The sequence below is a fragment of the Leptonotus elevatus genome, chromosome 5 (assembly GCF_054856555.1).
Source record: "Leptonotus elevatus isolate MCC_2025b chromosome 5, RoL_Lele_1.0, whole genome shotgun sequence".
Lineage (NCBI taxonomy): Eukaryota > Metazoa > Chordata > Actinopteri > Syngnathiformes > Syngnathidae > Leptonotus > Leptonotus elevatus.
Window position 1 is genome coordinate 27,688,541 of NC_141243.1, and position 14,219 is coordinate 27,702,759.

A 14,219-nucleotide genomic window follows, 5' to 3' on the forward strand; every position below is an offset into this window, starting at 1 on the left:
CTAATTAAGTGTTAGTTTCCTGAGAAAAGAGTTGAAGTATAAACAGTAGGTCCCCATCCATGTGTGATGTGAGTTTGGAGACATGACGATGTACAATCATAAAGTTATTCATCTGTAATAACAACCATAAAATCCTGAAAAATACAGGAAGTGTTATTTTGCTAAAAAGAGTTGTAGTATAAGCAGGAGGTCCCCATCCATGTGTGATGTGAGTTTGGAGACATGACGATATACAATCATAACGTTATTAATCTGTAATAACAACCATAAAATCCTGAAAAATACAGGAAGTTTTATTTTGCTAAAAAAACAGTTCAAGACAACAACATATCCTTATATAAGAGGTTACATGAGGACATATCAAACCATGGTTATTTTTTCCCTTCAAGTATAAACAGTAGGTCCCCATCCATGTGTGATGTGAGTTTGGAGACATGACAATGTACAATCATGAAGTTATTGATCTGCAATAACAACCATAAAATTCTGAAAAATACAGGAAGTGTTATTTTGCTGAAAAAAGAGGTGTAGTATAAGCAGGAAGTCCCCATCCATGTGTGATGTGAGTTTGGAGACATGACGATGGACAATCATTAAGTTATTGATCTGTAATAACCATAACATTTTGAAAAATACAGGAAGTGTTATTTTGCTGAAAAAAAGAGTTGTAGTATAAGCAGGGAGTCCCCATCCATGTGTGTGTTTGAAAATGTTCAATGAAAATTAATTAAACTACTGTGTTGTTGTTTGTTCATTTATGTGTGCCCTACAATTGTCTGGCAACCAGCTCAGGTTGTACCTCGCAAATTGTATTCATTACTGAATCAGAAATTCGATTCGGGGGAAATTAATTAAATGTATTTTAATTAGATTATTCTGAAGTAAAAAGTTACTTGGATGTAACTTTTTAATTTTTTTTTATCATTTATGTTGCAATGACGTTTCAATTTGGAGTTATTGGACCGTCAACACCGAATCTGCGAATCTCTTGCCAACTTTACCGGACTGGTTAAGACAGACTTTATTGACGCATTTCTTTCCTTTATTTATTTATTCATTTCCAGGACAAAGTGTCAAGGTCCATAGCAAACATACTTGTACCTGACTGTTGTTGGAAAACTATTCTTTGTTTTCCCGTGTTCACAATGTTGATTATCAAACTAAGACAATGAGATCGGTGAAATCAGGATTTATTTTTTACATAAGCTTATGGACACATGAAGCCGACCAAACATCGCCATTTTTCCCCGCATGTGTGCCCTTCCTCCTCTGAGCAAGTCACCAATATCCTTTCGTGATTCTTCAAACCCCTCCCCGTCTTCTTCGTCCAATCCTCAGCCGTTCTTCTCCTTCCCAGACAGTCACATGATACATCAATACACTCACCAAACTTCCCCCTTCTACAATGATGTTGTTTTCAGAGCAGACCTAGATGTCCCCTCCCACTAACCACAATGATGTTTTGAAAAGATCAGATAAGAATTTGAGTTTGTTTTTCAAAGCAGACCTGCTGACGCCTAGTTTAAACAAAGAGATCTAATAACATATTCGCTCTGCTCTCAGTACTGTGAAGAGAAAAAAAAAACTCTTGCTCAACTGGTTTTTGTAAAGACAAAGGAATCTATTTAACACATCCGCTTCACACCCCCACATCACCTTAAATTCCTCCACAGAGACATACTGAGTAAATTAAAGCAATTTTGTCCACTTCTAAATAGTAATATTATAAATCAAACAGTTATAATTAATTAATTAATTTCACTGTATTCTAGCAAATTTTTATCCGTATGGTCTTGTGTCAATATAATATTTTTATGTAGCCTTTTATACTGCAATGGCATTTGTGCCGACGGGTGGGTGAATGTAGGCGCGTAAATTGTTGCGTGACGCGATAATGTAATGGTGCAGTATTTGTCCACATTAGTTGTCATTAATATGATTTATTGCGTGAGGCTTTTTCAAGATAGGTGATTAATAAGAGAAGACGAGTATTTAAAATGTTTAATTAAGTTTATTTGCATGCTTTCTCATTCGCGGTGTACTTGTGTCATCGGAGCAAGTCTGGAGCAAAACAAACATTAATGTGACCCAACATCTAGCATACATGGCGTTTGAGGAATTGTAATTCACCACAAAGCTGTTTGTGTCACTGTTTTCCCATGTCTCCAGAATGTGCGAATTGCGTACGGTAGGTCCAGACTTGACGTGGCGGCGCGTAAAGTTTCTCGTTCAGTTTGTTTTCTATAAATACTAACTTTGGCGCAGAAATCTTCGTACGCAAAGTTTTGGCCTCATTTTGATCGTACGCAAGCTTTATAAATGAGGTCCCAGGAGATGCGCCTTCGGGGGCAAGCTGCGTCGCCATCGAGGTGAGCACGAACTTGGTCCCATGCTAAATCAAGTTGACCGCTTTCACTGTCCATCAGCCCATGTCATATGATGCCTATACTATCTATTGCCTTGTGTGTTATAGATCACGATATATGTAAATGTAGAGTAATAGATAGCAGTGCACGATAAGTAAAATAAATAAATAAATAAAATGATCAGGTCAGTTCGGCTAAAACACTGAATAAATGAAACGATCAAAGATAAATTGGACGCCATGCAGAATAAGGAACACAAGGCTTGTGGTAATAAATGCAAGTGCAGCAACAAAAATGTATTTTATGTAATGTACCTTTTTTCTTACATTAGATTGTGAATCCACCACCAGAACCACTCAAGCTCCTCCTGTTGCAGTGTAAAAAAAGGTTTAAAAAAAAAAATCTTCACATTGCAAGAAGTAAATACGTTCATGGTGATTTTTTATTTTTTATTTTTATTGTGCACATCAGGTAGCAGACGTTGAGATGGTCCTTGGATGACATAATGCTGAATTTGTGGTGCGCATCATGTTGCACACAGGACAATGCTTTCACCTCTACCAGAAAATATGTGCCATCAAGGTGGATGAGACTGCACACATGCACACACGACTGTACACATGCACACATGAAGGGAAAATAACCATTGTTTGATATGTCCTCATGTAACCTCTTATATAAGGATATGTTGTTGTCCTGAACTGTTGTATGAATCCAGGTGCCCAACAATTTGTAAATAAAGGGCGGGATCAGCCTGGGAACTCTTCCTTGTTTATACTACAGCCTTCCCTGCTTCGCAAACATGTTTTTGAGAGTGTCTGGGAGAGGGCCTGGACAGCCCGGTTTCTCACGCTCACAACTTTTTGTTAACGAATAAAAGACGGAGCGGCACACGGCCCGGGTGGAGTCAGCTGTGGAATACGTACCATTGCCCAGCCGTTATTGCAGCTCGTTTTACCCGGACCTTGGGCTCTCCGGTCTAGTGTCAAAGTGAGCGCTGATGATGATCATATTCTGCTGCTTAGCGTTAAAGTGTGTTGATTGCTGTTTGCAGGGAATAAAAGGCACCATTATTCTAGCAAAAGTGAGTTGTGTTTATTGCTGTTTGCGGGGAATAAAAGGTACAATTATTCTAGCACAGCCCAGGTGTTGATTGCTGTTTGCGGGGAATAAAAGGTACGATTATTCTAGCACAGCCCAGGTGTTGATTGCTGTTTGCGGTGAATAAAAGGCACGATTATTCTAGCAAAGCATATCAGTCTCTGTGTATTCATTGTTGCCGCCGACCACTCACGATCCTGCATAAAAATATAAAAGTGAAGTAGTGTTTTCCACAAAACAACACGTCTTCATAGTTTGGAAAAATGTTAAAATTTTAAATAGATACTTGAATAATTTCATAGTTAGATAATTGTGTTTTTTTTTGGCATCAATATCCTTTTTTCCTGAATTGTTTGATGTAATTTTGAAGAAAAAATACTGTTTATATGTTTGACATTGAAGGGAAAATAACCATTGTTTGATATGTCCTCATGTAACCTCTTATATAAGGATATGTTGTTGTCCTGAACTGTTGTATGAATCCAGGTGCCCAACAATTTGTAAATAAATGGCGGAATCAGCCTGGGAGTGAATACCTTGTTTATACTACAGTTTTCCCTGCTTTGCAAAACATGTTTTCGAAAGTGTCTGAGAAAGGGCTTGGCTAGCCCGGTTTTCCACGCTAACGAATAAAAGACGGAGCGACACACGGTCCGGACGGAGTCCGCTGTGGAACACGTACGATTGCCAGCCGTTTTGCAGCTCGCTTCACCCGGACCGTGGGTAAGCACTGATGATGATCATATTATCCTGCTTAATGTTGTAGTGTATTGATTGCTTTTGGCGGGGAATAAAATACACCATTATTCTAGCAAATTGAGTTGTGATTATTGCTGTTTGCGGGGAATAAAAGGTATAATCATTCTCGCAAAGCAAGTTGTGATTATTGCTGTTTGCGGGGAATAAAAGGTACAATCATTCTAGCAAAGCAAGTTGTGATTATTGCTGTTTGCGGGGAATAAAAGGTACAATCATTCTAGCAAAGCAAAGGTGTTGATGACTGTCTGCGGGGAATAAAACGTACGATTATTCTAGCACAGTATAAAAGTGTTTATTGCTGTTTGCAGGGAATAAAAGGCACAGTTATTCTAGCAAAGCATATCAGTCTCTGTGTATTCATTGTTGCCGCCGACCACTCATGATCCTGCATAAAAATATAAAGGTGAAGTAGTGTTTTCCACAAAACAGACATGTAATAAAAACAAAAAGTATTGCTGTCAAAATTTAATTTTTACTTGAAATGCATCTTTTCACAAAACCCTCGATTTCTCCATTTTTATTTCAGAAACAGGATTTTCGGTTAAACTTGCCTCTCTTCTACTGCTGATTACTTAAGAATGACAAATGTTCGAGACAAACTTGTTTTTTGATGAAAGATGAGGGTTTGAGCTTTCTTTTGGTAAGTCCCATGTTTATATAGCCATAGAGCACAATATTCTGTTGGCCGTCAAAATTTGGTTAAAATCCTGTAAAATGGGGATGGCAGCGCCCCACTGAGCCACAGACGTTGTCACGAGTTGAAGTTTGGTGGAGGACCCAAACGCAGGGAAGCAGGGCAAGGAGTTGATGGACAAAAAATGAATTTAATTATTCAAAACAAAAGCGAACTCCAAATGGCAAGTGAAAACAAAACGTGGGGAGGACAACAAGGCAAAAACTGGCAGCATGACGGGAGGAAAACGACAATGAATCGACGCAGACAGAGGGGACAGGAGACTAAATACACACAACACACTAATGACACAACAAGACACACTTGGGGCAAGACACAAGTGGCTGAGGGCACTGATTGGTTGACACGAGGAAGGGCAGGATTACACTTAACAAGACCAAGGGAGACACACAAGGAAAAACAGAACCCAAACATAACTATTAGATGTCTCGTCTAAGTTTAGACCGAAATTAGCCTGTCTATAATTGGTCTATATTTTAGCCCAAATCTAGACGATACAATTAATCACAAATCAAAAAATTAGATAAAAAACAACAAAAAACTGTAGGTTGTATAAATGATCGCAAAATGTTGGATTAGTACGTTTTAAACAGTAATTGATCAATGCACAGTGTAGTTCATATTTAGACTTGATTTAGACATCTAAATCAAGTTCTCATTTCAACTCTCTTTAGACCCAATTCAGACGATTGAATTAAATACACTGAATAATATGTCTTCACACAATAAGTGAATAAATAACTGCACAACTGCATCATCAGTGTGAAACATAATGTCAGATCGCACGATTCACAAATAAAGCAGCCAATACTATACGCATATGTATAGCTAGCTTAGCTTGCGGTTAAGTTTCCATCAATCATGTGTTTTCTTTAAGAAATAAAAAAATTAAGAGAAGTGCTTCTGACACCCAAACGTTAAGGCTAAAGTGGGCAGGAGGTTAGAGAGTTAGCTAGTTAGCTTTTTATTTCTTGAATGCTCCAAAAAAAAACGGGCGGGGCACGAGGCGCACCCGCCCACCAAAAAACCCCACCCACCCCACCGGGTATATGGGACCAGCCCGGCCGGGCGATAGGGCTCGCCCCTCTGATAATGGGACCCGCTCGAGGTGCCAGGAGGTCCACCGGAGCGGAGCGGGCACAACACCAAAGCCCCCGAGACCCGGGCCACGGATGGAGCCCAGCGGAGGGGAGGACGGCGGACAGGGGAAGGGGAAGGGATGGGGGAAGGAGACGACAAGAAGGGCAAGGGGCAGCGGCAGGGCCGCAGAGAGAGGGGGAGAGGAGGAGGAGGAAGGGTGACGAGGGAGAAGGGACAGGGAGGCGGAGGACGGGCGGGGAGAGGCGAGGAGGGAGAGGCAGCAAGGGGAGGGAAGTGGGAGGGGAGAGGGAACCACGGGGCACCACGGTGGCCCACAGGCCCCGAACAGCATCCGTCCCGGACACCAGGGAGAGCCCCGCAACGCAGCACCCCCAAGAGACCCAGGGAACGGCCAAGACGCAGCCGCCACCCAGCAGCCAAAAGAGGGGCGGAGCCGCCCACGCCAAGTTAGGGGGGGGACAGCACCTATAGAATTAACCCACTGGCATGCAGTGAATCCGAATATTAACCCTTGGTGCCCATTGGAGGTGAATCTTGAGTTGGTGATTAAGGTGTGGTTTGATGTAGTCTGCTCGATCCTGCTGGCAGCAACTGGGTTCCTGACTAAAAAATGCTTTCATAAGAGAATTACTAATCCACTCAGTAAACACAAATGATTCGGCAGAAATTTAATTTCTAGACAATAAATGTATTTAGTAAACACACATATATCAGTCACAGCCTAACCTATTAATGAAATGGAATACAAATGTGAATCAAAGATAAAAAGAAAACTTGCAACCTAACTAAGATAAAAAAAAAAGGTAGATGAAAAAGGTAGATGGGGGATAAAGATGGAAGCATTTGATCTGTCAATTATTTTATGTTTGAATAAAAGCGTTACACCAGTAGTATATGGTCAGATTGCAATGACAGCGCACTCACGGACTGGTTCAGTCGCATGGGAGAGAGAGACTCGAGCGTCGATCCTCGGTTGAATGCTGGAATGCTGGAATGCTGGAATGCTGCACCAGGTCTCCGGTTGGTGGCGAGGTGCACGCGCGGCGTGAAGGCCGCGGCCGGTCCTTGTGTGAGCGCTTCGGGCTCACGGTTGGACAGACAAGCGCGCCTTGGGGATGCGCAGGGTGTTTGCGAGTCCTTGCTTGATGCGTGCTTTGGGACGCGCATTTTGACTCAAGTCCAGGGCTCAAAGGAAGAAGCCGTGTGGTCACCCTCAGCGACCACGTTTCTCGTGATGATCAGGAAAAGTTCATGGGGCCAGACGTGAGGTGGAGAGAGGGCGGAAGAGTTGCAGGAAAGAGAGAGTCCTTGAACAGTTCATGGGGCGAAGGAGAGGGGAAGAGTTGCAGGAAACGTGCTGCACCAGGTCTCCGGTTGGTGGCGAGGTGCACGCGCAGCGTGGAGACCGCGGCCGGTCCTTGTGTGAGCGCTTCGGGCTCACGGCTGGACAGACAAGCGCGCCTTGGGGATGCGCAGGATGTTTGCGAGTCCTTGCTTGATGCGTGCTTTGGGACGCGCGTTTTGACTCAAGTCCAGGGCTCAAAGAAAGAAGCCGTGTGGTCACCCTCAGCGACCACGTTTCTCGTGATGATCAGGAAAAGTTCATGGGTCGAGAAGTGAGGTGGAGAGAGGGCGGAAGAGTTGCAGGAAAGAGAGAGTCCTTGAACAGTTCATAGGGCGAAGGAGAGGGGAAGAGTTGCAGGAAAAGAGGAAGAAGTTCCTTCGCGCGCTGGCTATTAAAGCTGTGTCCCAGGGGGCCGGGCTGTAGTCCCGGGGGCCGGGCCGTAGTCCCGCCCCTTCCGTGCGACTTGAAGCAGACTTGGTCGTCTGAGACCAAGCTTTTGGGATAGTATTTGATAATTTTTTTGATCAGAATTGACAAGCCAGATGCTTCATTTATCATTCTGAACACATTTCAAACATTCCCGCGATTATAAAATTATTGAATCCGCTAAGCTTACTAATTAGCTAAACTTGGGTGGCTACAAAAATTATAAACATCATTCATTTGAGATAGACATACACGTTGTGTACAAAGATAAACAACAGGAGTCACTTGATGTCAGTCCTGTACATAGAGTCCGTGTATGTCCCGAATTATGTGGACTTCAGATTAATTAGGAGCGGCAGGATTCTTGAGGATAACCAATACGCTGGAGATGGTCTGGGGGCTGCTTATCAGACAGGATATCAGGTCTGTCGGAGCTGTGATATGCGTTTCCTGGGGGTTGTAAAAACAAAATCCAGTCCCTGCTGGAGGGAAACTTCCTTTTGAACTGATAACACAGAGTTAAGACACACACATTCCCCAGGGGAAAATGTTTAAAAAGGCACATAAAATGGAAAAATTGTGGGTGACGGGCAATATTTGTTACAATATACTATCTTATCTGATTTCAAACCATTCCCCTTTATCAAAATTGGTGATTAGTTAATGCACATGTAAATCTCAGCCATTCTCAATATTAGTGTATACAAAGTTATTATTGATCATTTCTACCTAAGGTCATCCACAACACACTGATGTGCAGCAGGAGGACAAAGTACACAAGTTAATAGCCAAACCGCCTATACATCATACTGTATATCAAATGTGACTGTTGCAAGTACGATTTCCATTTTGTCTTCCAGCAGGTAATCAATGGCGCGCACACATCTTCACCTGGCAATGTGACAGGCAGGACACAAGTACTGTATTTGTTAAGTATCACAATGTTCACAATTGTAACATTGTAAGTAAAAATATTAATTTCAATATCCCCCGACAGTGAATATTGGCGGCAAGACGCACCTCGTGTCTGCAATGCAGCCAGGACTCCTGAAGGTACACACTTTATAGTGTAATGTTGGTCTGCTGTGGTATGGGTTATAAGTTAGATATGTAATTTTTGCAATTTATTTATCTCCCAGGATGCGATAGACGCATTCTCATCCACAGTACTGTCAGGACCCAAGGTAACAATTGGATTATATGATGACAATGGTGAGTGTTTTTTTTTTTTTTTTTTAAAGGTAATTTAATTGCCTTTTCTATTCCACTGTCACTGCCAGTATCCCACAAGGTAATATTTGTGCAGATAATTTGTATTTAATAGTGTGATAGGTCTTAAATGATCCATTATTCTTTTATCTTTCTCAGGCTTTGGAATCAAAGTAATCACACCTTGCTTCATAGTTGTCATTAATTCTTGTCGAACAATTAATTCATGGAGAACATCAAATAATAATAATGACCTCAAGTTTTCCCAAAAGTGTTTATAGAAATTTAGCCCATCCGATCCTGGGGACTTATTAGAAGCCATTTTCTCAAGACTGGCATCCAGTTCCTATATTCTAAGTTTCTGAATCACAGACCTCTTTATCTATTGAATTAATTTTCAACCACGAATCTCCTGTTGAATAATCCTTTAAAATACTTTAAAGTAATCCTACACGATTTGAAATTGTGGTATGGGTTGTAAGTTAGATATGTAATTTATGCAATTTATTTATCTCCCAGGATGCGATAGATGCATTCTCATCCATAGTACTGTCAGGACCCAAGGGTATAAATTGGATTATATGATGACAATGGTGTGTTTTTATTAAAAGAAAAAAAAAGGTAATTTAATTGCCTTTCTTACTCCACTGTCACTGCCAGTATCCCACAAGGTGTAATATTTGTGCAGCGGTGATTGCAAAAGTGATTCAGAAGTGTGTAATTTTTCATCAACAAATATTTGCACTCCAGTGTAGAGAATATTTTTTTCACAATGTATCTCGGAGATCTGAAACCAAAAGCTGTGATATAAATAATGGCAGTATTCTTGCAGATGTCAGCGGTCGGCTTTCAAAAATAGCCGTGGCTATTATTGAAAGATAAAGAAAATAAAAAAGATCAAACAGTAAATGTAGATGACAAAGTTGAGAAATTCTGAAGGTATGGCAAAGATGGAATTTAGAAGTTTTCTTTTTTTTTCTTTTAAATACCCAATAGCTCAAAGAGGGTGTTGCCTGGAGGTCCGTTGGGTTGCGAATGGGGAGAGAGTTGGGCGTGGTCTGGTTGTGATTGACAGCAGCAACTCACTAAGAAGCCGTTTAAGGAGGCGTGTACGAGAATGAGCCGGTGGGTGGCGCGGGCGACTACGTCATGCGAAACAAGTGACGTAGTATGTATCGTCTCGTGTAATGAGAGAACAGCCAAATTGTGTTTATCTCAGTGTTTAACCTTAAAATAGCACCAAACACACGGATTTTGCCCCCAAATCAAGCTTTAAACAAACATGTACTTAAATGTAAAAATGGTGACCAGGACATGTAGACAGCATTTTTAGACACCAGTTTATCAGCCCAAAAAAAGTTGATTAAGTGTTGAGTTATCTTTAAGCCTTGTTTCCACCGCCAATATCTACTCTATTCTGCATTTAGCCCAGTCTCCACTAAGAAATCCACCCGGCTCTACTTTACTCGCTTTTTCTGGTACCTGCTCCTTTGCGGTTCTTAAAAAAAAAAAGTAGCCCAGTTCGAAAAACGTGACGTAATTATTTTGGAGGCCAATGATTGGTTCGAGACATGTCATCATCAACGTGCAGCTGCGCAAACCACCAACCCGGGAAAACAGCTGCCATTATCGAAAAAGAGTGGACAACAATGGCTTCCAAACAGATTAATGCTTGGACTTTTGAGGTGCAAACCTTTTTAACATTATTGAATGCAGTCTTCTGGTTGCTGCAATGTTCATTTGATGTCTTCTGGCTGAAATAAACAGGCACAAACCAAGCACATGGTACAAAAAAAACACATCTGCGCTCTCCATTGTTTTTGCCTGTGAGTGCAGTGCACACTAGCTGCGGTAGCTTTAGCATGACATCACTGGCGAGGTGAGGAGGAGGGGCTCCCGGGTGGTGGCCATGGCAGTGGAGACGCACTGCTTTTTGGTTTAGTGTGAAGTAGAGCAGGGTAGGGTATATACCGTCGGTGGAAACGAGGCTTTAGTGCAGACGTAGTAGTTTGTGGTAATTTTGGAGGGATTCAACTGGTCGTGTAGTCTTCCACAAAGTTTGATCCAGTGCTGACATTTTTCGTAGTTCTTTGAGGGTTTAGGGAAGGGAATAAACAGGACACCTCCAGTCGATCGGGATAACGGGCATCACTCTTACACAAGCTGTGAGACTGCAGCGTTTAACTATTTTTATCGATTTTTTTCTTGCCTTTTTTTTTAACCACGCAATGCACCACTTGGAGCTGGAATGGTTTGTTTGTCCATTACAAAACGCACGTGCGGACAGCGGCATCGCAGACATGACATCTTGCGTCTTGATTGGTTTACTAGGTCATGCGTGCGCGGTTTACGGTAAGGTCAATTGCATGCATTATAACCAAGAGCACAATAATGTCAATTATAAATTCAATAAATTTAAAAAATGAAAGCATTAATTCAAGTTATATGTAAGACAAGATGTGAACTGATAGTCAAAGTCTATATTTAAACTAGGAATATGTGCACGTAGATGAAATTTTCCTTGGCTAACACTTGAAATTAACTCATTTACTCCCAGTCATTTTCACAGAAGCAATCCCCTTCACTCCCGGCTTTGTTAATGGATTTTGACAGATTTTGCAAGGCCCACAGAATACTGTGTTCTATTCCTATAAAAACATGGACCTTTGGTAGTGCCGACCTCCAGCCTCTGATGGAGCTTCCTCAAGACCGCCGGACGGAAGGGCCAACCAACCCCTGCTGCTCCCACAAGGATCGCACTGTTAAATGCGCGGTCATTGACAAACAAAACGTTTATTTTGAGGGAGTTTTTCCTTTCCAACAACTTGGATTTCCTCTGCCTGACGGAGACCTGGACTGTCGCTGGTGAGTCCACCGCTATGATTGAATTACTACCGCCTGGCTGTGCTTACTTGGACACTCCAAGGACGTCGGGCCGAGGTAGACTACCTCTACTCACATCAATCACAGCTTTGAAGCCACCTTCTTTGAAGTCGGCCAAACTGTCACTGTGCTGTCATTTACCGACCTCCAAAATACAATAAGGACTTTTTAAATGACTTTGCAAATCTTCTCGCCCAAATCATGCTGAAATATGATCATATCCTCTTTATTGGGGACTTTAATATTCACGTGTGCTGTCCTGAAAAACCATAAAGTTCTGTTGAGTTGAGTACTGTTTATCCGCGTTGTCACTTGCTTGTCTTGCCCCGTGCACTGATTCGCTAGCTAACAGCCAATCACAGTGATGAAATGCCGATGCTGATTCAACATGTCAAATTTGCTGGAACATACACCCACCAAGACGTATTCAAACGCTGTCCGACTCCCGACGTCGGATTGGTGTGTCTAGGCCTTTAAACAGATTTGTGAATAATGATGAAATTTTGCTATATTCTAATGCTAATTGCGGCAAAACGGAAACAGATAAAAATGTAGTTTTTCCCTGATGAGAGAAGAAACTCTAATCTTTTGGTAGGTTCCATGTTCGTATAGCAATTGAACACAATATTCTGTGGGCCTTGCAAAATCAGTCAAAATCCAGTAAAACAACCGGGCGCGAAGGGGTTGCTTCAGTAAAAATGGCTGGGAGTGAATGAGCTAAGGTACAAAACTGGTAATCAAAAAGGTTATCAGGAAAATGGTTATTCAACTACTGTACATGATCAGTGATTTATAGAAAAACATTCATGTGCTTTCTTAAGTTATTGCAATCAATATTTTCAACAAAATTACCTGATATGACCTACCTGTGAAAGGACAACACAATGCTTGACATTAGTGTTCCCAAAGCATGTATGGAAAAGCCAGTGCAATCTTCCAAGAAATTTGATTTGCTAATTCATGTTATAATTCATGTCCATCAGTTTGACTAATGTAACTTAACTATCAGGAAGCAGTGAGGCAAAAAAGGTTAGCCATCTTTATTACGAAACAAGAGCTGAGACCAGAACAAACAGCTGTTAGATGTTGCTTTTCGGCCACTCAGTCCCTTCCCGTGTCCTGACATATCCTTGAACCGCTAGCCCCTCTCCCAGCTTGCTTCAAGGGGCTCTCTCTGTCTGAGCTGAACTGTGCTCCAGGTGAGGGAATCCGTTTCCAGGTTCTGTAAGTTAGGTCCTTTTCAGCATGGGAAGCTGAGCAGTGGATTTGCTGCCAGAATGTGGTCTTAAATGAAGATGGTTACACTGCAATGACCAGCAGTGAAAATACATGAACAGTACAAATTAACAAGCAGGGCGTTCCTACTTTTAAAGTTGTATATATTAAAGTGCCAATCAAAATTATTTTAGCAATTAAAAGACTAACACAAGGCATTTGTCAGGCAAAAATATTTTTTCACACAGGGAACAAGTGTTTTGGTACAACTAATCAAACCCATACAAATAAATGTGATACTTGTTCTTTAAAAAGAGCCTGCTGAGTATATATTTTTTTGACAAATACAGAAGAACTTTTATAACAATTAAATCCAGATGTGGGACAAACTTCTCTGCTCAGTGGGTCAAACTGGGCACAACCCTACCAGAATACAGTGCAAGTCTAGAAGCAGTGGAGGTCAGCAAGGGAAACACATTCTCTTCTCAGATCAAAAAATAATAATTCCCCTCCCTCGATTTGTAACTAACGTGGCTATGAGAATGCATAATCAACCAATTTTAAATCTCTGCAAAAACCAAAATATCTAAAAATTAAAAAAATAAAAACGATTCTGTCAGATTTATTTAGCACAAGACTTTACATGAAGAAAAACAAACAGAAAATCGTCAGTCTTGAGTAATCCTATTGAACTCTCCATGTCTTTGCCCATTTTTCTGTCATTATGACTTTAAGAGTAGAAAGTTAGTGAAGGTATGGAAATCTAAGGCTGGGTATGAGGGAGAGTAGAGGAAGCCGTCTGATCCACAGAGCAGGAGGGAAAGGAGGCTGAGGCTGCCACTGCCTGCTTCAGCTGGGCCGCTCCTGGGCTGCAAGACGGAGCAGTGTGGTATAAGCAACAGAGAGGAACGTGAATGATAGGTGTAGTAAAGGTTGAGAAAAAGGGCAGATAGGAAGAATATTTGGTTGGGCAGGTAAGAGGTAAGGGTAGAAAGACAGAGGGCTAAACGCTTATCAAGTGATCAGTCCATTGGCCGCTTTTCGCCATGTTTCTTTGTAAACTCTTCGGCGTTCTTCAAGAATTTTTTACGGTCCTTTGAGTATTCTTCTGCTAGGTCTG

At 41.6% G+C, this 14,219-nt stretch overlaps 1 protein-coding gene across 2 annotated transcripts in view; it reads right to left on the minus strand.

Moving 5' to 3' along the window:
• Nucleotides 1-12,910: 12,910 nt before the first annotated feature.
• The window catches only part of ube2l3b (ubiquitin-conjugating enzyme E2L 3b), a 39,168-nt gene continuing 37,859 nt past the window's right edge, over nucleotides 12,911-14,219 (minus strand). For both annotated transcript variants that reach the window (XM_086076206.1, XM_086076205.1), the window contains one exon: nucleotides 12,911-14,219. This exon is cut by the window's right edge and continues 57 nt beyond it. In XM_086076206.1, the coding sequence (XP_085932332.1) occupies nucleotides 14,122-14,219 (98 nt within the window). In that variant the 3' untranslated portion in view covers nucleotides 12,911-14,121.